Source organism: Chanodichthys erythropterus, chromosome 20 (genome assembly GCF_024489055.1).
Source record: "Chanodichthys erythropterus isolate Z2021 chromosome 20, ASM2448905v1, whole genome shotgun sequence".
NCBI classification, from domain to species: domain Eukaryota; kingdom Metazoa; phylum Chordata; class Actinopteri; order Cypriniformes; family Xenocyprididae; genus Chanodichthys; species Chanodichthys erythropterus.
This window is the reverse complement of record NC_090240.1, coordinates 26,372,159-26,398,777: the sequence shown is the minus strand read 5'-3', so window position 1 is coordinate 26,398,777 and position 26,619 is coordinate 26,372,159. Positions and strand designations below refer to the sequence as shown.

General features: G+C 38.3%; 1 protein-coding gene across 3 annotated transcripts; it reads left to right on the top strand.

The window, feature by feature from the left end:
* Positions 1 to 4,337: 4,337 nt before the first annotated feature.
* On the top strand, positions 4,338 to 15,310 carry adnpb (activity-dependent neuroprotector homeobox b). 3 transcript variants are annotated; one of them, XM_067370880.1, is made up of 4 exons: positions 4,338 to 4,367; positions 9,318 to 9,433; positions 11,173 to 11,265; positions 11,383 to 15,310. In XM_067370880.1, the coding sequence occupies exons 2-4, from the start codon at positions 9,326 to 9,328 to the stop codon at positions 14,212 to 14,214; spliced, it is 3,033 nt and encodes a 1,010-aa protein (XP_067226981.1). In that variant the 5' UTR covers positions 4,338 to 4,367; positions 9,318 to 9,325; the 3' UTR covers positions 14,215 to 15,310. The 3 variants fall into 3 exon arrangements, with proteins under 3 accessions (XP_067226981.1, XP_067226982.1, XP_067226984.1); XM_067370881.1 differs by lacking the exon at positions 4,338 to 4,367 and adding an exon at positions 4,535 to 4,876; XM_067370883.1 differs by lacking the exon at positions 4,338 to 4,367 and adding an exon at positions 4,535 to 4,955.
* Positions 15,311 to 26,619: the final 11,309 nt, after the last annotated feature.

Genomic DNA, 26,619 nt, shown 5'->3' with positions numbered 1-26,619 from the left:
CACTGCACACGACAAACGACAGCCGTTGGACCGGAAGTCATTCATTTCCAATGGAGGGTAGTACGGGGGCTGCGTGGAGTTCGGATCATATGTGAATGCGGAAATTTCGGATCCGATTTGAGCTTCGGATGCATTGAAATATTTGAACTTCTGCGGTATGACCGTATGCGTATGATGTATTCTAATCAAAACACTGAGCGCAAAGTTAGAATTACCAATATTTTAACACTTTAATGTTATTCTGTAAACACCATTTCTTTCAAATGGTGGTTATTAATAATTATGTCAAAAAAGAAGATATTTTATCATTATTAAATATTTTTTTTTACGTATTAGCTCTATAAAATCTACTAGTATGTTTTTTTTATTTTAGATGTATTGAGGGTCATTTGCTTTGTATGGATATATTCATACATGCATTAACGTTACAATCATTAAAATCGTTCAGTTTACCATGGTGGTTGCTGGGTTGGAATAAGCCGAGGGTAACGGTTGCTTCACTACCAATTTCAAAGTTCCGTGCGACTGCTAGTGGGCGAAATGCGACAATCGGATGCGAATGTTGTGTGCAGTGGAAAGGCGGCTTAAGAGTTGTTTGCTATTCGAATCAACAATGGAGTTTAAAAAATACGACAGATGGACTGACGATGAGGTTCAGGCTTTATTAAGCTTATATGCGGAGGACGAAATCCAGCAGGAACTAGAAAGTCACACGCAGTCCTACGTCACCAGACTATCTTCACGGTACTTTAGACCGCTATGCTAGCAATAGGTCTGAGGGGAAAATTTTCCTGGGACAAATTGTTCCGGGTAATTTTGGTGGAAACGTGGCTATTGATGGTTCCACAACGAACTTTTAATATCCACTTTCCATTACACAAAAGTTTCTTTATGGTAAAAGAGGGTTTTTTTAGGTTATTAAAAAAAAGTAGTAGTAGGGAGAATCAATGAATTACGAATAAATTAACTGCCATTGTGAGAATAACGTCAAAGACTATAGAATAACACAAGACGTGTCACTCGTATTGTTTTGAATGGGAGAAAGTGTAACGCGCAATATGGCGGAATAAGTCCCGCCTTCTAAAGCCAAGAGCCAATCGCCGACTGGTAAAGTCATCGCGTCACTTCAGCGGCCATTAGAATCACCGGTTTCTATAGAGACGCGCATTTAGGTCTGCGCATGCGCATTAGCTTGATCCAGCCTGAAAAAAAATAGTTTTTTGTCATGATTCGAGCGTTTAGAAACTAAATTTATGAGTCGGTTGTTGTTAGATTTCATTAGTGATTTCAAATATCAAATTTAATCGTAAGGTTGACGAACAGTTTTGGAGAATTTGATGTTTCCCCATTCAAAGAGATAGGAGCTGCATGATGCCCAGGATGCCCGAGAGGCGTTTCAAATATTGCCGCCGAGTGAAATGACTTGTCTTAAAAGGACTTTGATAACATGTAATCAATAAAAAAGTAACTGTAGTCTGATTATGGGTGTTTTAAAACGTAATGTAATCTAATTGAAGTACTTCATTTTTGGAATCTGATTAAGTAATCCAGATTACATGTAATCAGTTACTACCCAGCACTGACGATAACAGTAATCATGGTATTGTGGCAGATGTAGGCCTGCTTTCACAGTCAGGGCTGAGATTAAGCCAGGATTAGGCCTTAGTTCAGAGCCCATACACACGGAGACGCGTTCAGATGTATAAGTAAAAATTTTTGTATCATATCACCATTTCATCCGGACGGATCCGGCATTTTGGGAGCCTGAAACCACTATAGAGTATGCATTGACGTCACTTTCCCGCCGGAATGCGCTCCCTCAGCTGGACTGAGTGGCAAAAGAACCTGCTGCGTGACTGGATTTAATAGGGGAAACTGCAAAAACGCGAGTAAAACAAACGAATTACACTAAAGGTTGGGCTCGAAAGTGTTTCTTACAACTTGTCAAATAAACTTAATCCATGGATATTGACATGCAGCCAGGAGTCATGTTTCCTGACATTTATATGTGCCTGATTTGACGCCGGGAAAATACATAAAGCAAATCTGCCTGTGAATATTTCATATAACTACAATATAGGTAGGTTTAAATCCACATATATCACTGTCATATCGTCATACTGTCCAGCCCTAAAACATATATAGTTTTATAGTATAGTTTTTGTCAGTGTTTATTTAAAAACACCCAATTTTGCAGAATATAAGATGGAAAATATTTTATTGATGAGTTGTCAACATAATATATAACAATATAATATATACAGTATGATTTTACCTCAAAATCCAATAATTTGACACAAATTGATAACTGCAAATGTTTCCCTGCTGGAGTCCAGCTGTTTCTGTGAATTGCAGTGATCCATTTGCTTCTTTTTTCCATTTGCTTCTTTTTTCACGCTGAAAACCTTTTTCTTTTGCCACTCAGCAGGCGTGACCGCAGTCGTAACGGTCGACGGTGACATCACGTGCTTACCCTCTATTGTTTAAAACCAAGTCCCAAAGTGGATAAATCTGAAAACGACACCCTTGCATTTTCGTGTGTGCAGCTATTCCGTATATTTTGCGATACGATGATGTCATCACCCCATGTCTTGACCCCTCGACTCGCACGCTCCATGTCTTCTTCTCCGTTTTAAGTGTATCTGTGGCAGACTTATAGCTCCTCATTCTGTTCTGGCATGTATACTACATCGTTTTGAGTCAGTTTCAGTGGTTTCGTGTGTACGCAGATATTTCTTGAGACGACGATGTGTTTATGGAATTTGTTTTTAGAACAACAACAACAAAAAAAGATTGGATAGGGAAAGCTGTAGCTTCCTGTGGATGTGGCCTCAATTAGGGCATTTAAAGGTGCAGTGTGTAAATTTTATCGGCATCTAGTGGTGACGTTGCGAATTGTAACCAACAGCTCAGTCCCCTCCCTTTCAAATTACATAGAGAAGCTACGGTGACCGACACAGGACAAAGAAGTCATCGTCTGAGGCAGCAGCGAGGAACCAGTCAAGCAAATGCACTCTGTACAGCATTTTGTCCATATAGGGCTACTGTAGAAACATGGCGGTGCAAAACGGCGACTTCGATGTAAGGGGACCCGCAGTGTATGTGGACAGAAATGGCTCATTCTAAGGTAATAAAAAACATAACGTTTCATTATGTAAGGTCTTTATACTCCACTGAAGACAGTTTGGTATATTATACAGTTCTATAGATCCTCCTAAATATTACACACTGGACCTTTAAGTAGCTTTTATAAATGTACCCTAGAAAAAAACATTACTGGTGTGCATCTGGAGATAAAGGTTACATTCAGTTAAAACAGCTCAAACATGCATTTTAGTCTGGGACTTAAAGGTTCATACAACCTTTTGAGTGTGGAATTCAAGCCCTTTTCAAGAACTTTTAAGTGCTTCACACCATTTTTTCCAGCGCTTCAAAGTCAATTTAAGGTCCCCCCCCTACATTTTCTGCGTGTGCTCCTAAAATAATAAGGGGCTACAGTGCTCATAGTTAGTCTGGAGCCCTGTAAATTGTTTTTCACACTAAGAAAAAAATTATTCTTTTAAGAGCTGTTCACTAAAGGTTCTTTGGTGAACCCAAAATGCTGCTTCTATTGCACTGCTGTGAAAACACCCTTTTGGAACATTTATATGTATATTAATTTATTTATTTTTAACAGCCTGTAAAAAAAAAAAAAACGTTCAGAACAAATGTGTTGTACATTTCTGAGTGGCTATAAGATGCATTCCCTGAAATAAACATTAAATGTTGCAAAATTATTTTGCTTATGCAAATTTCACACATCAGTCAGTGTTCCAGGAAAACAATAGACTACATCCTATGAAGAGATACTGCCATCAATCTAGTGTACACTATCATGTTACATATCCACAAAGAAATATTTTCTCCTCTCTGGGTTTAGGGTGTTCAGTCCCAAATGACACCCCAAACTTGTGTAAGGTAAGGAACTGCCCTGAATGAGTTTGATGCTGCCAACACCAAGGGGGTAATAACTCCAGAGCTCAAGGCCCAGAGGGTGGGGGAATCACCATGGCTCAGTCTGCAACCCCAGCACTTGACATGCAGAAGTAGTCCCGGTGAGTTGCGCATGAGCGCGGTACAGCGCCACCACCCGAACTCATGATGCTCAAATGCTGGCTGAGTACTGAGGCACTGTATACATCCGACTCTCTGCGGGGGTAGATACCAGATGCAGAATTGACGCATACGCCTCTACCCAATCAAGTTTCAGCCGATGGCGCCCCCTATGGGTTCATTCCATGTAACTGCACCCAGGGGCTGTTTACACCAATTTCGGGAGCATTTATGAAAAGGTTATATGCAAGCACTGTCACACTTGTGCATTTCAGGTAAGCAAAGGTGGAGGGTAAATATTGGATTGGTGGTCGTCTGACACCTCTCACCACATAATCCCACACCCAACGCCTCTCCGTCGGCACAATGCTTTTTTTATGCTAATCAAACGCACATGTCACTTCCGCCCTTTTTCACACGCCATTTTGGATAGTATAGGTACTGGACCGGGTTGTATTGTTTAAGTGGATGGCGGATTACGTTAATTGCAGTCAATTATACCGTCCTCAGCGTCTTGTGGACTGTGCATCATCGCAAACGCAACACACGCACGACGGTTCACGCTCCCTTTTCCTCCAGGACCCCCGTAGACCAGCACAGGCAGTGCTAGATGAGTTGCAGCAGCTCATTCCCGGCAAACAGACAGCTCTGGGTCGGCCCGTGACAGGAGTCGAGCTCCCTCTTTCGGCGTGGTGTGTCCGCCCGTGAAGCGGAGGACGAGGCGCTCAACTCGGGAGGCGGGAAAGTGACATTACGGGCTGCGGCTTGCGGGAGCGCGGGTCAGGTAAACTCTCTCCCCGTTGTGTGTTTGGGGAACGAAGCCGAGTGCGACTCAACTAAGAGACCTGCTAACTCGCTTCTAAGTAAGACCTGGAGGGAGTAAACCCGACCCTCAGGTGGAAAATGTAGCTTATTACATGTGCCATTAAGCTGGTCGTGAATTAAAAATAAAGTTTTTATGTGTTCTTACCGTTGTAACTGTAAGGTTTTGGTAGCCGACCGGGGGTTTTATCGTTCACACAGACCCTAAATCAAACCACTCACTCCACTTCACTGTTATATATCTGTTTGCTATGACAGTTTTAGGCTAACTCAACACGAATAGCTCGCGCTGCAACGAATCAATCGTTAAAGGGACCTTCACCAAAAAATAAAACCAATTATGTCATCTTTATGTTGTTCTTCTAAACTCATTTTTTCCCTTTGATATGCTAATGTTAAATTAAATGTTAGATGTTGCATTGAAAAACATGCGCTGAATGGTGACTGGGGCTGTCATTCTGCCTGACAGCTGCTTTTGTGTTTCACAGAAGAAAATAAAGTAGGGTTTGGAACAACATGAGGGTGAATATCATTATTAATATTTATTGGTGAACTGTCGCTTTAATTAACGAACCAGCGCTGTCAGTTAAACGTGCGCAGTTTTACTAATAACGAACCAAAGTTGGCGCTTACTGGATTTGATCGTGTTTGACATGTCAACAAACCAAACAGTCCAACGTGTGACTGTTATTGGACTCTAATTGGTCAGTTGTTCTCCTCGTCAGTGTGTTGTCATGTACTTGTGTACTTGATTTTGCTCTATGTAGTTTGTATTGTTGGTCTATGATTAGTCAGTCTGGTCTTTTCTTTAGTATTTTTACCATTATGGGTAGTTGTAGGATAGATGTCATTCAGCAAATCGCAATGCTTGAATTTTAATTTAAGCAATTTTACTTTAGGAACTGTAGCTGTGGTGTTGGGCCTGATGATGCTGAATGTGTTTGACAGCATTATGTTTTTCTCATTAACACGGGATTCATGTTTTTGGATATGGACGACCATGAGATGGTTAATCATGTGATAGATCATCATATATTTTAATTTTCAGTTTTATTAGTTGAGATTTGCTTGTGTACATGCGTGTGTTTGTATACCAAGTCATCTGTATTCTAAGGCAACATCAGATAACCTCCATCCAGAGCAGACACTGCAGATATGGCTTTCCATGCACTGGCCTCTGCTGTTGCCTCAACAGGAGGCGCCATTCCAGGGCTGTAATGCAGAAGCCTGCATAAAGAAAGGGAGTGGAAAAAGGGCAGGCAGAACAGGGAGAGGCTTATATAACATGGAGGAAGAGCTGTTCTCTAGCGCCATCTACAAAGGATGGGAGAAAGTCAGCGAGGAGATGAGGAACGCCTAACCAAAGAGGGAGAGCCCCCATTCAGTGCTGAAGTGAAACTGCTGCTCTTTGTTCAAGCAGGGTGTAATGTGTGATGCTTGTCATTGGTGAGGCCAGGAGCTGATGCAGGTTTTCCCATGATAAATACAGGTCAGATTTGACCTTTGACCTTAGTTGATCTTTGACCTCATTTCTGAGGGCTGCAGTGGGACCGGCCTTATTTGGCATTGCAGTTGTGCATGTTTATTTCTTCATCAATGATATTCGTTAGAGCGCAGATCTGCAGTGCTGATGCTGTAGAATGTTGGCCACAGATTTGTTGGATGTGTTTGTTTTTCAGTTGTACGATCATACTTTGAAACTGTGCCATCCCAACCAGAAGTACATGCACATCATGTACTGAGGCTCTTTTACTTCATGAAGGATTTCGATTTTGCTTTATTACATGTAAAACAGATGTAATAATACACTACCATTCAAAAGTTTGCTGTCAGTAAGATTTTAAGAAAAAAATAAATCAAAACATTTATTCAGCAAAGATGCATTAAAGGGTTAGTTCACCCAAAAATGAAAATGTCATTTATTATTCACCCTCATGTCGTTCTACACCCGTAAGACCTTTGTTCATCTTCAGAACTCAAATTAAGATGTTTTTGATTAAATTCGATGGCTCAGTGAGGCCTCAATGCCATCGAACTTCTCAAGATCCAGAAAGGTACTCCAAAACATATTTAAAATGGCTCATGTGAGTTCATTGGTTCAATCTTAATATTATAAAGTGACGAGAAAACGTTTTGTGCGCCTACAAAATAACGACTTTTTAACAAAATCTAGTGATGGCTGATTTTAAAACACTGCTTCGAATGTTTTGTTTCGAATCAGTGATTCGGAGCGCCAAGTCACATGATTTCAGCATTTTGACACGCGATCCGAATCACTGATTCAAAACAAAAGATTCGAAGCAGTGTTTTGAAATTGGCCATCACTAGATATCATTGAAAAGTTAATTTTGTTTTTTTGGCACACAAAATGTTTTCTCGTAGCTTTATAATATTAAGGTAGAACCACTGAACTCACATGAACTTTTTTATATTTTAAATATGTTTTGAGTATCTTTCTGGATCTTGAGAGGTTCAATGACATTGCTGTATATATACTGAGCCATTGGATTTAATCAAAAATAACTTAATTTGTGTTCCGAAGATTAACGAAGGCCTTACAGGCAGGTATAGAATGACATGATGGCGAGTAATAAATGACATTATTTTCATTTTGGGGTCAACTAACCCTTTAAATTGTGAGAGTAAAGATGTATCAAAAATAAGAGATATTTGTAATGTTAAAGGATTAGTCCACTTTAATAAACATTTTTCCTGATAATTTCATCCAAGTTGTTCATGTCTTTCTTTCTTCAGTCAAAAAGAAATCAAGGTTTTTGATGAAAACATTCCAGGATTATTCTCCATTATAGTTATATAATTGCCTCCAAACGGTTGAAGGTCAAAATTTGTTTCAGTGCAGCTTCAAAGGGCTTTAAACGATACCAGCCGAGGAATAAGGGTCTTATCTAGCGAAACAATTGGTCATTTTCGAAAAAAAAAAAAGCTTACGCTGTATGTCCTAAGCCTTCTCTATTCTACTTATGAACGCAGCACCAGTTCCGTTTTTTCCGTAGGTAGAATAGGGAAGGCGTAGGACATACAACGTAAGCTTTTTGAAGAATATAGAAGTGTGGTTTTGGCGGAAGAACATGCAAGGCGATCATTTGTTTATATAAAGCATATACAGTTGTTGTTTTCGAAAATGACTGATCGTTTCGCTAGATAAGACCCTTATTCCCGGTCTGGTATCATGTTAAGCCCTTTGAAGCTGCACTGAAACTGTAATTTTGACCTTCAACCGTTTGGAGGCCATTGAAGTCCACTATAAGGAGAATAATTCTGGAATGTTTTCATCAAAAACCTTAATTTCTTTTGAACTGAAGGAAGAAGGACATGAACATCTTGGATGACATGATGGGGGTGAGTAAATTATCAGGAAAATTTAATTTGAAAGTGGACTAATCCTTTAAATGGACTTTTTAATATCAAATAAATGATGTTCTTCTGAACTTTCTATTCATCAAACGTTCCTGAAAAATAAACTGTCACGGTTTCTACATAAATATTAAGCAGCACTAATGCTTTCAGCATTGGTGCTAATAAATGTTTGAGCAGCATATCAGAATGATTTCTTAAGGATCATGTGACACTGAAGACTGGAGTAATGATGCTGAAAATGCAGCTTTGCATCACAGGAATACATTTCATTTAAAATATAATATATAATCAAATAGAAAAGTTGTTTTAATGTAGCCTTGGTGAGCATAAGAGATCATTCAAAAACATTAAAAATGATACCAACCCCAAACTTGTGAACGGTAGTGTATTTAAAGTTAATTGTAATAATCCCATAATTTTATAAAACATTAATGTATCCAGTTCCTTTTTAACAAAACAGTATGTTAGGTTGTGTCAGTTTGTTTGGATCAGTCATATAGACCACCACATATACATGTACAGAGGTTAATTTCTGTAATTGTTGCCTCATACATGTATTTTCCTTATTCTCATTGACATTCTCATTTGTATAAGTACCTTTAATGATTATTACATGTGAAATGTCTCGTCTGAATGTCATTCATGTATAAATTTGTTGGTAGTGGTGTCAGTGAAGAAGACATAAGTAAAATAAGAAAGCGATATTGTTTGGTGTCAAAAGTAAGTTGTTTAGTATTCAGCTCATTTTCCCAGGCTGTGATGAAGACTTAGAGAAAGATGCTGACTGACTCATTTGTTGTGATTTAGACCTATTTCTCTCCTTGCGACCATTTCTCTGACATGAAGCTATGTGGTCTGGATTAGGGTACATTTAAATGGTCAGATTGATCGTGTCACAGTGAGAGAAACTGATATGATTGATTTAAAATCAATCAATGATGTTTTATTCATGCATTGTTCTCTGAAATCATTCAAACAATACAAACTGTGTTCATTCATGATGGTAATAATGTGATGAATTTCAGGTGGCAGAATGTTTCAACTCCCAGTGAACAACCTCAGCAGTCTAAGGAGAGCTAGGAAAAATGTGAAAAAAGTGCTGGGTGACATTGGCTTGGAGTTTTGCAGGGAGCACATTGATGTAAGTAAATTTGATGTTTGACTGTCTACATACTAAATATCACGGACAATCAGATTCTCCTTTAGACAGCTCCAAATGATTTTGTGTTTCCACATTGCGTAGCTGTAAAATCTGTGGCAAACCAGCTTTTTCGTATGTTTTCTACTAGGGATGCTCTGATCAGGATTTTTGCGGAAGATACTAGAGTTGTCAAAAGTACCGACTCAGGTACCAATCAGTACTGAAATTTTATGCTTTGAGCGCTGTTGAGCGGATTCGTAAACACCTCTGATTGGCCTTTGTGTTCATGCGCACATCAATATGTCTGTGATTGGCTACAATGATCAACCCATGGGAGCGTTTGAAAGCAGGTGTCTGTCAGCAGACTGGTCCACGATAGATGCCTGCTTTCAAATCTTCCCATGTATATCTGTGTAAGAGCTCCGTGAAGAGCCTCATTGATGACTACAACGTTTTTGAAGTGTTGCTCATTTAAGCCAATCACAGACATATCCGATGAGCACCTCAACACAATAGCCATTCAGAAGTGTTTACGAATTCGCTCAACAATATTCACATTGTTGTCACATTTTTTAAATTTCATTACCGACTTGGTACCAAAGTCGGTACTTTTGACAATTCTAGCCGATACAACTACCTTTCTTGTCATCATGATCGGCCGATCCCGATCATTTAAACGTAAGCTCTCTGTTGACTCTATACTTTTCTAAAAAAAGAAAAAAAAAAAGGCCTCATTTGTTAGAAAACCTTTCAAATTTGGAAGAAAATAGATTTTGATCATGTTTGGAGGTTCTTAAATTACAACACTGCTGAGAAAACCACTGAAAAAATTATGCAATTTATTAATTTTTTTTTTTTTATTGTTCATGCTTGACATGATGACTATTAGAAAGTATATGACAGGTCATAAAATCAAGTTTGAGCTTGTTCACAATCATGTCAACTGCATATGGGCAAAATTTTGTGTTGGCATCTCAAAGTAATCAAAAGTTTGGCATTTGTAACCAAGGTAACCTTTTTATTAAGTTTATAAAGCATAAAAATATTTCTTATTATATAGAATAAGTAACGAGTAATAAGATCCTGGTTGATGATCGATCATCTTCCAGTTATGTTTCAGCTGTATGCACCTATTGTATGGTGCATGGTAAATCAAGACCTGTTAATCTGAGCAATCAATCCAATCAAAACGCGCTCCAGCTGTAAAACAGTGTCCATATGGTCGAAACACATCGTCCCTACCCACCATACCCGAGATCCAGTTTCCATTAGTTCATCTTTCAAATGACGTTGGAAAACATGTCACATCATTCTGTGAGGATTTTCTCAAGATCTCTGCATCATGTTATGTTGTGTGTGGGCTAATTTGAATCAAGACAACCTGCTCTAAACAATGTGCGATTTACTATGGTTTACTAAGTTTGGCTAAGTTAAAAAGCAGAACATGCCTTGAAATGTTTTAGGAAATGGTCTATAAAAGTATGTTTGTAAATGGCTGTTTATTACTATGTATTATGTTGGTGCATGTAAATAAAAATAGAATGTGATGTTTGTTTAGTGAAGAACAATCAGATGAAAATATGCTTTGATTATTTTAAACCACATAATTATTATTATTATTTTTATGTATAAAATTGTATATAATAAAATTTTTCTATAAGACTGGATATTGTCTTAATCTTTATTGTATTGAGTCCTTATAAAGTCTTTTTCACTCTGTACTTTCTTTTCCCCTCCAGGACTATAAGGATTTTGTTCCCAATGAGTTCTACATTAAAAACACCGCATGGGACGATGTGTGTATGTGGGATCCCTCAATGACCAAATCACAAGTGAGTATTATCTTAAATGTTACCTAAAGCCAGGAAAATAATTTTTATAATATTGTGTCTGTTTGTTTTTGAGCACATCTCCATTTTTCCTTACCCATTTGTCCTCTTTCCTCTTAGGAGTACCGCTCAAAGCCGTTCTGTTGTTCAGGATGTACATTCTCCTCCAAGTTTTTCTCTGCCTACAAGAGTCACTTTCGTAATGTGCACAGTGAGGACTTTGAAAACCGCATTCTCCTGAACTGCCCCTATTGTACTTACAATGGGAACAAAAAGACTTTGGAGACACACATCAGACTGTTTCATATGCCCAACAATATGGTGCGCCAGAATGTTGGAGGACCTCAGGGAGCAGGGGTTGGTTTGAAAGATGGTGCTCGACTGGATAAGACACGTGATAATATAGAGCAAGCAGTGTACTACTGCAAGAAATGCACTTACAGGGACCCACTATATAATGTGGTGCGAAAACATATCTACCGAGAACATTTTCAACACGTAGCGGCACCGTACTTGGTGAGGCCTGGTGAGAAGATAACACCACCCAATGGGACAACAGCAGGCTCTGGTGCAGGAAGCAATGCTGATTCTGGTGGTGCCAACAGTACGAGCACAGCCATCCACTGCAAACGGTGCCTATTTGTACCCCGTACCTATGAAGCCCTTGTGCAGCATGTCATTGAGGACCATGAGCGCATTGGTTATCAAGTTACTGCCATGATTGGGCACACCAATGTTGTGGTACCTCGGGCGAAGCCTGTGATTATGGTGTCCCCTAAAGCTCAGGGTGATAAGGGCCTCATTGGTGTAATGCCAAAGGGTACAGTAGTGACTGGGGTACGGCCTTTATCCACTCAGCAGCTGAGCCGAATTGTCATTCCTAAAGGGAGTTTGAACTCAAGTGGTCTCCTGTCAGGTGTTCACCTGAAACAGGGAGCATTTGGTTTGAAGCCAGGGACTACACAATCCTTGACCATCGGAGGACAACAGGTTCAGCTCTCAATCCCACAGCAGTCTCAAACAAGCAAACCACAGCTTTCTGCTAGTCTCCGCAGTTCGGTTTCTGCATCTGCATCCACTTCCATACTAAAGATCCCTCAGCTGAACTCTCGGGTTCAGGCAGCAGCTACTACAGTGTCATCTGTTACCTCCAAGAAGGGCAACTCTGTCATCGGCACATCTTACACTCAGAAATGGAAGATCTGCACCATCTGCAATGAGCTGTTTCCAGAAAATGTGTATAGTTCACATTTTGAAAAGGAGCACAAAGCGGAAAAGGTACCAGCGGTGGCCAACTACATCATGAAAATTCACAACTTCACCAGTAAATGCTTATACTGCAACCGTTACCTACCTAGCGACACGCTTCTTAACCACATGTTGATACACGGCTTATCTTGCCCGCACTGCAGGGCCACATTCAATGATGTGGAAAAAATGGTGACGCACATGCGAGGGGTACATCCCAATGAATCCGTAGGGCCACGGACAGACTCCCCACTTACTTTTGACCTCACACTTCAGCAGGGAAATCCCAAGAATGTCCAGCTGATCGTCACCACGTATAACATGCGGGATGCCCCAGAAGAATCCGTGGCATTCCATGCTCAAAACAACGCATTACCACCATCATTGCAGGGGAATAAACAGGTTACCCCACAAGTCCCAAAGATACCCTCAGATGCCTCAGACGTCATACCGGCTAAGGCTACACCACAAGCAGCTGTACCTTATAAGAAGGATGTAGGCAAAACACTTTGTCCTCTCTGCTTCTCGATCCTTAAGGGACCTATCTCAGACTCTCTAGCTCATCACTTGCGTGACCGACATCAAGTTATACAAACGGTTCATCCTGTGGAGAAGAAGTTGACTTACAAGTGCATCCATTGCCTTGGCGTCTACACTAGTAACATGACAGCTTCCACTATCACTTTGCATCTTGTGCACTGCCGGGGTGTCAGCAAAACTCAAAACGGCCGGCCTGCTCCCTCTGCGAGAGTTGCACAGGCCCAGGGTGCTGGTCTCAAACGGGCAGGTTTAGCAAATTTCGACCAAACTGAGCCAAAGAGAAGAAAATCCGGAACCGATGACCAAACTGGGCATAGCCCACCAGTTTCAACTGACAAACAAGACGACCCTGTAGTCTTTGCCTTGGACCCGAAGGGTTACGAGAATGAGTCCTATGAGACACGAAAAGCTTTCCTCACTCAGTACTTCAACAGGCAGCCTTACCCCACTCGACGAGAGGTGGAGAAGCTTGCGTCCAGTCTCTGGCTTTGGAAATCTGACATTGCGAGCCACTTCTCAAATCGAAGGAGGAGATGTATGCTGAATTGTGAAACGTTAAACACTCGGGTCTTGCTGGGATTTAAAATGCAAGACATTGTAGATTTGCATCATCCCATTAAGTTTGACTCAAAGTGCTATTTCGAGAACCATAAAAATGAACATAAAAATGACCATAAGAGACGAACTTCTAAGTATCGCATAGGCAGATCTGCAAATGCCATTCGCTTTCGGCAAAGAGCTACAACCAATGGTGACCTGCAGCTGAAGCATGGGACACTAACAAGGGGTTCCGCTAAAGCCTTGCTTTATTCGAATGGTCAAAAGACCATCATAGGGAGCAACTGTAATGATTCAATGAAGAGCACCTTAAAACCTGAAGCACTTGTCAATTCTGAACCAATTGCTGTGGACTCGGACAGCGATAATGAGGTGAATGTGCAAAATGCTAGTCTCAATGCACAGTCCCTTAGTAGTGAGGAACCAGAGACAAATGATAAAGTGGAAGGAAGTGACTCTGACATCAGGGACGACACCCACAGCGAAAACGGCTATGGGGCGAAAGACTTGTTAAATGAAACAAGGCAACGAAAGGGCGAATGTCAGTCAGGTATCACAAACAAGCTTGAACAATCAGAGACTCAGTTAACCAAGCAACAGGTCTGATTTCTGGACAGGGTGAATAAAATGCACATGTATACTTTTGCTGTACTTTGATGTACACCAACAATGCTGCCTCATTGAACTTCTGAATCTGGACCTTGGTTACATTACAGATGGTAGCTATAAGGATCTGCTTTTCCCTCAACACCTAAAGCCATTTGAGAAAGGCAAAAAAGTCATGTTTTACAGATTGAAGTATGAAGATGAATGCAAATTGTTTGCTTGTGAAGCTGGGGTTGACCTCCTTAGGATAGGGAAAGAAAACACTCAACATTCACCAAACAATACATGATTTGCCTTCAGTTTGTTCCTTTAACACACAGAAACATAACCATACTTGTTGATGTTCATTCAGCCGCTCCAAAAGGAGTGATTATTAGAACCAACAGGTATTATTAAATTTCATGGTATCAAATAGTATTGGTTGTGTATATTTGTACAGTCTTTTAGATATGTCTAAGGAGATGTGTAGGTGTACTTACTGATTTAAGAAAAAAAAAAAAGATTTGCTATACTTTTTGTGCTCACACTTAATGTTCATATGCTCTACATTGGTTCACATAGACAATGGATGTGGCTTCGGTGGCTGTTTTTCATGTTTACTTTTATTAACAAAAGTATAGCATTTTTGCTAAAAATATATCTAAATATAAATAATGCAAAATAAAAGAACAATCTCTTGCTTTTGTTTTGCCTGTTTATAATTGAAGCATTGTTTTTTTATAAATATATTCACCATCCTGTAACTTGTGTTTTGCTTCCAAAGCAGCTTTCCATACATCCACATCTGCCCTAACGTACGAGTATTTGGCAGTTAAATTGACCACTGTAGCATTGTGCTAAGTAGACTAGCCTGTGTTTGGTTCAGCTTCTGCTGACTGCTATTGTTTTCCCATTTTTAGCGGTTATACACTTAAAAAAAAATCCTTCGGCTGGATTCTGTTGTGACATGGGGTCCAGAATGAGCATCTCTATTCAGTCTAACTTTCTGTATGTTTAAATTTGTGACCTCCAGTTTATGTTGTCTGTTGTTTTGTTTATCCCCTTTATTCTATTTTTCTTTGTCACTGCAAGCATTTCTGAACAATAAAGTGCTGTTTTGTCCATCTCACAATGCTTCTAACCCTGGTCAGTCTCTATCATCTTTGTCTTTTTCTACTTTACTTTTGACCTTATGGGTTTCAACTGCTGCAAACTACACATTTCAGAGGTCACTCTTTTTTTTCTTTCCTTTGTGGACTAATGTGCAAAATATGATCTATAATATTCAGTATTTTCTCTCAAAAGTTGAGTGTAGGTTGGCCTGATCATTTGAGTAGCACTGTTCTCAAAACCTCATAATGCAATTCTCTGATCTCGCCATTCTTCATTTGCTCGGGCACAGAGTTTGTAAGGGAGCTGCACATTTCAGTTATTAGAGCTTGAGACTTTCTGGTCTAAAAATACAGTAATAGAGATTTAATTTATATGCAACTAAACAGCATGTGTGTAATATAGTTAAGTCAACATGAAACATGAAACAACCCATTTCATCACATTTCTGAGTGAAATAGGATATTTACTGGATTGATAAAAAGGGGAAAAGAGGGGACCGGTTGAAAAACAGGCTTTTACTTTTAACTCACAAGATGCTCAAGACCTCAACTCACTAGGTAATGTTAACATACACAAATTTTAGACAATTTTAGAATGAATCCAATTTCAGATTTTGAAGTTCTATTTATGAACCCCAAATGATGCAATCTGCATTCACATATTTGTTTACATGTGCATTACATGTATTCTGAACAAAAATTCAGCTTGTGCGGTGTGCGATGAGCATGTTCAGATCCGGAAAAAAAAACATTACGATAATGTCGCCAGAGCTATTGTGAGCCTTGATGACAAGGCAAAAAATTGTCTTGTTGATTGGATGGACCCTTTTCACATTTCCGAGGTTCTCAGAAGCAGAAGCTGTCATAGTTGGGTAAACTTATAGTAGTGAAAGGTAGACAACATTTTACAAAAGACAGGAAAAATATAGAGTTCATTGATTGAGTTGATTGAGTCAGAAGAGAGAAAGATGCCAAATTTGCCATCACTCTCTCAGCATCACAGTCTATGAAAAGAGTCCATTATTTAAGGTCAACACTACCAATTCCAATTTAAACAAAGTTCAAGCTCAGTTGGATAAATTAAGATGTTTACATGAAGGATCTTCAGTCTGACTGAGCCATCAATCCAAATTATAAAAGGATTATTTGGGGGCATGTAAATGTAGCTACTGAAATCAACTCAGATTTGTTTTTGCAGACTGTATGTCATGAATTGTACTGATTGTGACCCTGAGGTCAGTCTACTCATGACTATAAAGAGAATATAATTTATTGTAGGGGTTTCAAAATGGAGGAATGATATGGCTGTGCACTGTCACTCTCCAAAGAATGACTTTTTTCTGCTATGCGAGTCTGAGGGAAAGAGAGCAGCATGTGTGCTCCAGTTAGTGGGTGTGGGAGGGTTGGGGACTGAGGGAGAGAGCCTGAAACTAAGACCTATCAGGCTGGCTGATGGAGGCCTGTGCATGTCCACAGAGCAGTATCAAACTGGGGGAGGGGAATGAGTCTGACTAGAGGAGGGAAAGGAGGAGATCACGGGAAAGTCTGTGGGGAAACTCTATAGTGCCTCCTACAGTCACAGAAGCGCTCTGCCACTTCTGGTGGAGAGATCCGGACTTTCAGTACTGAAACACTGCTGCACATGCTTGAAATCTGATGTTTCTATCAAACTATTCCGTCATATCATGGTCAATTAAAATGAATTTATGTTAGCAGGAATATAAACAGTGATCAGTGTTGTGGTTGTTAATTTAAAGCTGCAGTCCGTAAGTTTTGCCTCTTTGTCGCCACCTCTGTTTGAAACCTGCAATTGCAGTTGCGGAATTATCTTTACGTAAACTGTGTATCGACACGGCTCCTCAACGCAGATGAATCTAATGTTTGCTGTCAGTCACCACATCGGTGCGAATACTGTACTTCGGAATCACAGATTCTACGTCTTGGAAGTATGACCAAAATAAGAATTTTCATCAGAAATTGTCTGAACAAGTAAGTAACATGTCTGCAACTTTTGTTCTGACCAACTGAGAAAAAAGCATTACAGTAAATCGCGCTGCCATTGGTGATTAAATCGATCGCTCGGATCACGTCAAACCGTGCAAATCATATTAGAGTTACCTTTATGTTTCAATTTCTGTAGCCACTCCGCAGTCCGAAATCTTATACTTTTGTCTATGGGTGAATCTCCAGTAGTCACTGATGATTGTCATTTGGACCATTCTGGATTACAATCCGCCATCAAAATGATAAGTTTAATTATTGCAGCTGCTGTGAGAAAAGGCTAAAAATGATCTGCCTCACATTCCATATAGCCTACTAGCTGGGACTCCTTCTTTATGTAAACAAACGTGACGCAAATACGAGCAGCAACATGCTCGAATTTCACATGGAATCCCACCAGTACCAACCGGGTGTGTCTCATATGTCCTGAAAAGTGAAGCCGTGGGCTCTTTGATCGCCCCCTCAAGGCTGGATGCAGTACAGGTCATAAACCCCGCCCTCTCAATGCAGTCAAAAGAGACTTCAGTGAAAACTTAAAAATAAATTATGCTTCAAATATAACTTTCTGAAAGATGGTTTTGGTCATTTAAGGTAGTTGTTATCACGCTGATATATATTCAATTGTTCATTTTTGTGATGATTTAGATTTTAGCTAGCAATTTGATGCTATAAAAACGGGGTGTGTCGTCATGATTCGAAGTTGATTGACAGCTTGTCTGAGGACTGTCGGAGCTTCGAGGGGAGATTGAAGATGTATTAACTAACTATTAATTTTCGATTTCTTTGTTATTTAACACCAACAAAATGAGTTGTTCAGCAGTAAACTGTACTAACCGACCTACAGGATCTGATGGATCATTGAACTTTTTTTCTGTAACATTAAATATGAGCGTTATAAGCTAATTAATAAATGTTATTAGTTAAGATAACACGCCTAACGTTAGCCATGACGGGGAAAAAAAGCAGGTGATCGTTATCTGGCAGTTACTTATTTTTATGGGTATAAAATAATAATTAGCAGGACAAAACTAATGATAGCCTACTCTATTTACAGCAATCGATCTCCTAACGTTAGTTGAACTTGATTTAAAATGGCAGGACTGTTTCTGACGATTTAGAGTTGTTTCTAGTGGCATATTATATTGATTTTATCTACTGAATTTGCAGTTTCAAAAATATTATTGCTCTAGAAACAAAATAGCCTATTATTTTATAGGTAGACTTTTAAATTGTGTATAATTTTTAAAATACATGAATGATGACGCAGTCGTCTGGGCAGAAGTTTGATACTGCGACTCCGCCTCAAGGCTCCACTGACGATTCCTTCTGCGCATGCCCAGGCTCCAAACTTTTTTTTTTTTTTTTTTTGACGTATTGCGTAACATGTCAGCGCCCATTCATCGGCCCATTTTGGCTTCAGTTCAATACAATGGAAGGAAGCGGCGTCGCGTCGTCCATCTTTTTTTACAGTCTATGGTACCAACTGAATTATAAAACATTATTACAAGCTTACCGTTATGAATCGGGCTAAGGTGAGGAAATGAACACTGGCTGATTATGTACTTGCTCAATAATTGATTTTGGATTATTTTTAAGCAAAAAGGTTACAGACTGCAGCTTTAAACTAAAACAATTACATAATCATATAAATCATATGAAATGTTGTAATGGCAAATTAACAGACAAAAATAAATGAATAAATAAACAAATAAAGATATTAAGTAAATTAATAAAAATGACAATTGCACATAATAAAATTACAAAAACAAACTAAAATTAAATTGAAAATATAAAAAAATTAAAGCTAATGTACTCTAATAGTACATAAAGAATACTAAGAATGATTTTAAAATGATTTACCACACAATGACCAATTATGTGGCATGTCACAGTAAAACCAATATGAAGCAAAAAAACAAAACAGATATGTTGGTAGTTACAAACAAAATCAAAAAATCACCCGCTTTTGATTAAAATTAACCATTTTTTTTTTTTTATCTCGTGTCTGTCTGAATGTATGTCAGTGTGGGTGTAGTATGTTCACATTTTAACCAACAGCTATTTTTACTTTTATTTATTGTTATCAACACATTAACATGTTCATGGCTTTTAGGTTTTTATAATTTATTAAGTTTTTGTTGTTGTTGTTGTTATTGTTTTTAAGTTTGTTTTCAGAAGAAACTGACTGAAAGATGCATTTATTATTTATATAGCTCTGGCTTCTACTTGAAAAACATGCACATTGAGCATGTTGTTTCAATTTGAAAAAAAAAATCAAGAAGAAGAAGAAGTGAAGTCTTTTGGTCATGGTCAGAGCACGGCTAATGTAGGACACAAGAGAGTCAGGGACTGGGTCATAAGGTTGGAGGGAGCAGTGAACTGCTGTAAAGGAAAAAGCTGGCAATTAACCATTAAAAAAATACTTTAAAAAGGAAACAGACAACATAAGCTTTACTGAATGCAAAGAGGTCTTTTGACTCTCAAAACATTCAAGGACATTGCTCAAAGGTTGTTCTAGCTCAGAACTGTTTAAAGTATGTTATAAAATCAAGTAAAAGCTCTTCTTCAAATGTTTTGGGTCCGAGTCAACAACTGTGTGTTTGATTTCATGAGTCTTATTCAATTAAATCGAGGTTCTGTATTTTAAAATATATATTTAGCATTTCCCGCAGAGGTGCATTGTTGTTTGTAAATATTGTTTTCAGTAATTAAAGGTACAATTTGTGATATTTTTTTCCGCTAGAGGTCGCTAGAAGCCTATTCAAAACAAAGGCGTAGTTTGATGACGCCAAGTTTTAGAGCGGAAACTTGGGACATGTGGTCTCCATCTCAATGGACGGTGCAAAAGAATAGGGATTGGAGTCTGGAAGAACTCATGTTCGTGGATGCGATTATTAACGTTATTGTAGTATGAAGCAGAGCAGGAGCGAGTGTTGCGGGAGCTGAACGAGGAGCTGGAGCGATTGATCAACACACGCCTCACGAGCAGCGGGACTTTTATTATGACACAGTCGCCGGCGCCGCTTCCGCTTTTCCGGTCATGAGTTTACGGGAGCTGTCCTTGTCGACAGAACCAGCGGCAGATGGTAAACAGTAATTATGTTCCATAAATAAGTAACACAATCCACCATAAAACGTGCAAGAAGTAAATAAGGAACTGCTTGAAGCAAGCTAGTGGTTTGCTGGACACTAGACACTACTTCCGCATTTGTCCACGGCACTGTTGTCATGTGGTTTCTACGTCAGTAAAGGCGGTAACAAAGGTAACTGACGTCATTGACAGGCGACTGCACTGCCCCGTGTCACTGTTTAGAATGGGAATTTTCTCATGATTTACAAGTAGTTGAAAACATTAGAGATATTGTTTGTAATCAGCTGGACAAAATATATAACACTAGCCTAGTGGTTTTTGGATATTTTACTGCAAAAATTTAACATATTGTACCTTTAACATTAAAGTGATTAACATTTAAAAGAAAATAATTTTTATTTATTTTTACCAAAATTGTTCATACATCCAAAGGTGCCATCGAATGTCTTTTTACAAGATGTAATATAAGTCTAAGGTGTCCCCTGAATGTGTCTGTGAAGTTTCAGCTCAAAGTACCCCATAGATATTTTTTTATTCATTTTTTTAACTGCCTATTTTGGGGCATAATTAGAAATGTGCTGATTCATGTTGCGGCCCCTTTAAATGCTCACGCTCCCTGCCCTCGGAGCTCGCGCTTGCCTTAAACAGTGCATAAACAAAATTTACACAGCTAATATAATCCTCAAAATGGATCTTTACAAAGTGTTTGTCATGCATACTGCATGCATGCGTCGGAATATGTGAGTATGGTATTTATTTGGATGTATACATTTGATTCTGAATGAATTTGAGGCTGTGATCTGTGGCTAATGGGCTAATGCTACACTGTTGGAGAGATTTATAAAGAATGAAGTTGTGTTTATGAATTATACAGACTGCAAGTGTTTAATAATCAAAATAACAACGGCTCTTGTCTCCGTGAATACAGTAAGAAACGATGGTAACTTTAACCACATTTAACAGTACATTAGCAACATGCTAACGAAACATTTAGAAAGACAATTTACAAATATCACTAAAAATATCATGCTATCATGGATCATTTCAGTTATTATCGCTCCATCTGCCATTTTTCGCTATGCACAGATCCAGACATCCTGCCCTTCTGTAATATTGGGGGCGTACATATTAATGATCCTGACTGTTACGTATGTTGAGATTTGCCTGTTCTTCGGAGGTCTTTTAAACAAATTAGATTTATATAAGAAGGAGGAAACAACGTGTTTGAGACTCATTGTATGTCATTTCCATGTACTGAACTCTTGTTATCCAACTATGCCAAGATAAATACATTTTTTAATTCTAGGGCACCTTTAAATATAAAATAATTTAAAAAAAAATATGAATTCAAGTTATATATTTAGCATTTCCTTCCAGAACATGTTAATTTTACAACTATATATTGTTTTCAGTAAATAACATGGAAGTAATTGACATTTAAAAATATATATTTTAATTAGTTTGTTAAAATTCCACATACATTTAAAATAAAATAAAATTATGAATTTAGATTTTTTTTTGCATTTCCTGCAGAACTGTTATTTGTATGACTAAACGTGGACATATTAAACAGTAATTAAATAAAAATTTAATTACATTAAGATTACTCCAAAATCTCTTGCTGACAGATGTAAAAATTTCAGATTCAGGATGAGATTGTTGTCTATTATCACTAGATGGCAGTGTTATAAAAAGGGTGTTTTGCAGGGCCTAATGAAACCTGCTTCTGCAACACAAGGCTGAAAACTAAAAGGGAAAATAGGAAGACAGAAGGATACTAAAAAGAGCTGGTGTTGAACTATGAATAATTCATCAACATGCACAACAGGTAGGAAAATGTTACTTTTCTGCTCCAACTTTTCTGTTGTATACATGGTATAACAGTATGGCGTTTTAACTGGTACATGTAGCACTTCTGTAAGAACAGAGCTGGCTGTACTGATGTCCAGCGGTGTGTTATAGGTCCTGTTGGCCAGAACTGAGGCTGGAGTGCTTATGTAAGGGGGATCTCAGTGGGGCTTTCCATTGCACAGTTGGAACGTTCTCAACTCTGCTCCTGTTTTGGTCCCTAGCCACAAGTGCAATCTGTGCCCCTCTTCGAGTTCCTGATGGCCGGAACTATAAACATGGCCTGTTTACCGCTTCATGTACTATGATTATATGCACCACATATCTAATATGATCTCTGCCATCGACATAATGTTTGAAAAAGTATCCCTTTGCTGTCATTTTACAGTCAAAAAAGTAAAAAAAAAAAAAAATCAAATTCATATTCTGCTAGATATCAGTGCTCTTTCTATTTGTAAGGTAAATCAATAATTCAAAGAGTTTTTCAATTCATGCCTATTGATTATTCATTACTTTTTATTCAGAGAGGAGAAGATTGAAATGAAAGCAATGCAATAAAATAATTTTAGGCTTGAGTTTTTAGTCATAAATTATTGACAGGTTTTTCTCTTTAAAATTATTCACTATTCACAGCTTCTGCTCATTATGCAAAATGTCTGTCTGTAAATTGGAGGTGGTGATATGTTTCCATCTTTGTTCTCATATCACCTCCTTCATACTCCTTCATTTTGCAAATGGGTTTTTAACCACAGAGACTTACATGCATTCATTTTAGGACAGTTGAGAAACCTTGATTATAAACACGGTGATATATGGTAGGGTTGCTTCATATATCTGGTCAAATCTTGGTGCTCGATAGACACCAGTTTGAATCAGTCACTCTCAAACTGCCTCAACATGACTCTGATCTTTTTCAGCAGAGTGAAGCAGTCTTTATTCTCTAGATAATACAAGCTCAAGGTCAGCGGAATAGTTCGAGAGAAGCAACATACAAAAGCCACATCCATAGCCTCAGTCAATGCTAAAGAAGTTGCTGATGGTGTATGTGTGTGTGTATATGTGTGTGTGTGTCCGTGTGTGTGTGTGAGAGAGAGAGCAAAAGGTTAAAGCTGACAGTTCTTACAAAAAATTTGATGAGCCAAACCGGATACAAAAGAAAAACCTTGAGTGGGACGTGTGCAAATGAAATGTTTTCACGCAGAAACCTGTTACAGACAAATGTAGCCTAATATGAGGAAGAGACTGGTGCTGCCTGTGAATAATTAACATTGATTTCTGGATAACCTATGTTTTTATATAGCCTATATTATGTGCAATAAGGCACGTGAGGCCCTGCTGAATTGAAAATAGTGATTATCTAAAATGAACTAATGTTGTAGGCTATTCCTCGTTATTAAAACTGCGTTAGATACAAGTGTTTGCTATATAAACAAATGCAAATCGAAAGGGTGTTTTAGCAACCTCTGCCACCACTTTATCTGTAGCTATGTACAGTGCTTTAAGTGCTTCTATTGCTTTTGTTTAATGAAAGTACTGGAGTTTGAATTTATCTTCGAAGAGACAGACGGCCAGGGACTGAGAGGTAAGACAATTCACTGCGCTGCTTTTAACACTTCAACTTATCCAGTTGTGGGGGGAAGTGATTTATGCTGTATCTCTTATTATGAGGATGAATGAATAGTGCATGTGTGAAACAGTTAAAAAACCACCTAGTGAGTGAAAGAATCTCCACTCTGACCCAGTTCATGCGTTCTCTCTTCAGGGTATAACTCTTTTTATTAGTGACCTCTAAAATCTGGGGGAAAGACTGCTCTGGGTCTAGATACATTCATTTTCTAAAACAACCCGTGTCTTCTGCATATTATAATACTGATTAATAAGGAGATGGAACTGGAACAGAGAAATTCATATTCATTCATCTGAATTTTGGGGTGGGTGGTGGGGGTCCTTCTCAATATCTGTAGTGGTAATGGTCCTGTTTAAATTGCACATATATGTGTTTTTTTTTTTTTATCTGTTGAAGTAGACTTGCGGTTCTCATTGCTCTGTGAGTATCAAAATGACATGGATTTATTTATTCAAAAAGGATATTGAATACACCTCTCATTTAAAGCATTTGATCAAATTGACTGATTGACTGTTTATTAATACTTTAAAATGATTTTATCTGCCAAATCAAAGTCATTTGATGTGTTCAACATGCAGAAACATAGGCTGCATCCAAAATCGCATACTTCCCTTCACTGTGAACCCAAATAAGTTGGCAAAACTCAAAAAATTTGAGGTAATCAGTTACATCAAATTTTTAAAGTTAAGAAATCCAAAGTTTAAGTAAGCAGAACGGGTAGATTTCAATTGTGTACTCATATATTTCAATTGCTCTTAACTTGAAATATTTGAGTATGTTAATTCATACATTAAACTTAAAATTATAAAGTTATCTTAACTTATATATTTTATATAAGCAGACAGGAAGTGAAGTGGGAGAGAGTGAGGGGGGCAGGATTGGGAAAGTTCCGGGACTCGAAAAAGCGCAATGGCGCTATATGTCAGCACGTTACCCACAAGGCTATCAGCGTCAACATTATTATAAATTATATTCTTAGTAGTGGAAATTTAGCTAGCTATAGATAATTCAGCAAATTCTAATTGGTAACTCAGTGCTTTGATAACATTATACATGTGTAGTCACAAGGTAATGTTTGTTTTGGTATTAAAGGTGCTAAAGAGGATGTTTTGTTTTATACATTTTTGCAATATTACTTGAAACTATCTTTACTAACTGATAAAAGACTATTTATTAGGTGCACTGAAAGTAATATTATTAATATTACAACTGCAGCTGCAGATTATGAGATACCTGTGGTGAGTCCGACATAATGAATCCAAAAAACACGACACAGCGAATGCCGGTGGTAAACACTCATGTTACAAAATACTCGTGCACAAGTTTTGGGAGGCGTTCCTTTGAAGTGAGCTGTGAAGGAGGGGGTTGTTCTTACGCATGCGCTCATTTAAAAAATTCTCAGTCGACGAAAAAATCCTCTCTATGACCTTTAAATGATTAGTTCACTTTCAAATGAAAATTAGCCCAAGCTTTACTCACCCTCAAGCCTAGGTGTATATGACTTTCTTCTTTCTGATGAAAACAATCGGAGAAATATTAATAAATATCCTGGTGCATTCGAGCTTTATAATGGCAGTGAATGGGGGTCACTAGTATGAGCTGAAGAAAGTGCTTCCATCTACATCCAGCCATCATAAATATGTGCTCCACATGGCTCCGGGGGGTTAATAAAGGCCTTCTGAAGCAAAACGATGCATTTGTGTAAAAAAAAAATATCCATATTTAAACAAGTTATGAAGTCAAATATCGAGCTTCCACACGAGCCACCTTCCGTATTCAAGTTACGAAGAAAGTGTAAACTGGCGTCGCGTCAGTTACACTTTTTCCATAAGTTGAATATGGAAGGAGTAGGACGTAGAGTTTTACACTTTCTTCGTACAATGAATACGTCATATACACCTAGGATGGCTTGAGGGTGAGTAAAGCTTGGGCTAATTTTCATTTGAAAGTGAACTAATCCTTTAATATATATGTATTTATTTATGTACTTATGTGACAAAAGTGTTTATTGTACACTGAGTCATTAATTATCACCACTAAAGACAACTTTTGCCACTAGAGGGAGTACAGTGTGGGTTGCTATGGTGATGCGCATTGTGTTTACTTCAGACACTATGAGCTGCACTCCAGGAAAGCCACTAAGTTTTCTTCTTGTCATTTATTTCTCCTGATAATTCAGGGTTTTTGTAATCTGTTTACGTGTTCCACGCCCGGGACCTGTAACATTAGCATAGCATGGCAATTGCTAAAAGAGTACGGCATTATTGAAGATTTTTGAAATGCTAGTTCTCAATTCAAGCACATGCTCCACTTGTCACCATGACAAACCCACATAACAGAAACTCTTCTAAATTGGGATAGCAAAGCATTAAACACTCCTAAATCCACCACTTAACATTAATCTTGCACAAAAAACAAACAAACAAAAACATCATATAACCCTTAATTTTAGCATATTCTCCCTTTCGAGTGTCCTGGCAAAGCATGCTGGGAAATAGAAATCCCAGGTAAATTTAAGTTTGTCTAAATTAAAAGAAACAAGTTCATAAAACTCAAAACAATGAAACAATTCAGGTTACTTAAAATGTGTCAGTTTCATGAACTCAAAAGGAAAAGAAAGTTCTAAATACTCAAAGTTAATTTGATTGAACTAATTTGTTTAATTTGAATTTGCCCTACTCAAACAAATCAATTAATTATTTTAAACGTTAACGTTTACAGTGTACTATAGGCGAAAAACAGTATCT